The sequence below is a fragment of the Mandrillus leucophaeus genome, unplaced genomic scaffold, assembly GCF_000951045.1.
Source record: "Mandrillus leucophaeus isolate KB7577 unplaced genomic scaffold, Mleu.le_1.0 Scaffold151, whole genome shotgun sequence".
NCBI classification, from domain to species: Eukaryota; Metazoa; Chordata; class Mammalia; order Primates; family Cercopithecidae; genus Mandrillus; species Mandrillus leucophaeus.
The window spans coordinates 1,974,420-1,975,794 of NW_012101488.1; the positions used below are offsets into that span (position 1 = coordinate 1,974,420).

At 50.0% G+C, this 1,375-nt stretch overlaps 1 protein-coding gene across 1 annotated transcript in view; it reads left to right on the forward strand.

Annotated features, from left to right (window-relative positions):
* Positions 1–1,375, forward strand: part of CCDC61 (coiled-coil domain containing 61) — a 30,495-nt gene that overhangs the window by 25,573 nt on the left and 3,547 nt on the right. Inside the window, exon 6 of the mRNA XM_011975154.1 lies at positions 1,305–1,368. Coding sequence (XP_011830544.1) covers positions 1,305–1,368 — 64 coding nt within the window. The remainder of the gene's footprint in view (positions 1–1,304; positions 1,369–1,375) is intronic.

Consider the following 1,375-nt stretch of genomic DNA (forward strand, 5'->3'; position numbering starts at 1 on the left):
GGACTACAGGCGCCCGCCACCACGCCCGGCTAGTTTTTTGTATTTTTTTTTTTAGTAGAGACGGGGTTTCATGGTGTTAGCCAGGATGGTCTCGATCTCCTGACCTTGTGATCCGCCCGCCTCAGCCTCCCAAAGTGCTGGGATTACAGGCTTGAGCCACCGCGCCCGGCAAAAAAAAAATTTTTTTAATTATCTGTAGTTCTGACTTTTTTTTGAGATATGGTCTTGCTTTGTCTCCCAGGTTGGACGGCAGTGGCACAATCTCAGCTCACTGCGCACTCTGCCTTCTGAGTTCAAGTGATTCTCGTGCCTCAACCTCCTGAGTAGCTGGGATCACAGGCATGTGACACTGCATCAGGCTAATTTTTGTATTTTTAGTAGAGACAGGGTTTCGTCAGGTTGGCCAGGTTGGTCTTAAACTCCTGGCTTCAAGTGATCTACCTGCCTCGGCCTCCCAAAGTGCTGAGATTACAGGCATGAGCCACTTTGTCCAGCCAGAGAGGTCCAATTTCTGTTCATTTCCCCCTTCCCCATAATCCTTTTCCCCCATAGATTTTGGTTTATTCTATTATATAATTTTGAAAATATAAACATGTAATTTATAATTCTCGTTTCTTTTACGAAAAGGGACATTCTGAACACACTGTCTGCACCATACTGTGTCACAGCAGTCACTCGGTGACGGGACGTAGAGATCCTCTACTTTCCTCTTTATAGTTTTGTGCGACTCAATTGAGTAGATGTATTAGAAATTCAGTTAGTTCTGTTTTGACGTACATTTTGGCTATTTCTACTCTTTTGCAATTACAGATTGTGCTGCAATGAATAATAGCCTTGTGTATATACTTTCTTAAGGAAGGGTTTTGAGCCTGGTAGTTACCTGATCAAATTTGTATTGCAGAGGATTTCGTGACTGGGAGACCGGCCTGTCGAGGTGGGAGGAGGAGGGAGGCAGTGCTAGGCTTTCAGGGTGTGGACAGATTGATGAAATCGTTTAGAATTGGAACTCACATGGCTGTGTTCCCACTCCTTCACCCGCACCAGGGGAGGAGTGTGTGTGCGTCCTGTGCGTGGTGGGGTCATGTCCTCTTCGTGGGGTGGATGGGGGTGATGTGACCACATCCCTCCTCACACGTCGATAGGGGAGATGATAGGAGCCTGCCCCTCCCCTTGGGGGCAGTTGAGAGTGATGGAGCCCTGTTCCTCCTTCCGGAGAGGTGAAATGATGAGGCGTCCCACCCCCATGGAGTCGTGGGAATGGGGCCATGCCTCTCTCTCCAGCGCTCTCTCCCCGTCTTCCCCAGGGTGTCGCGCCTGGCGTCCGAGAAGCGGGAGCTGGAGGTGCAGCTGGGCCGATCGCGCGAGGAGGCGCTGG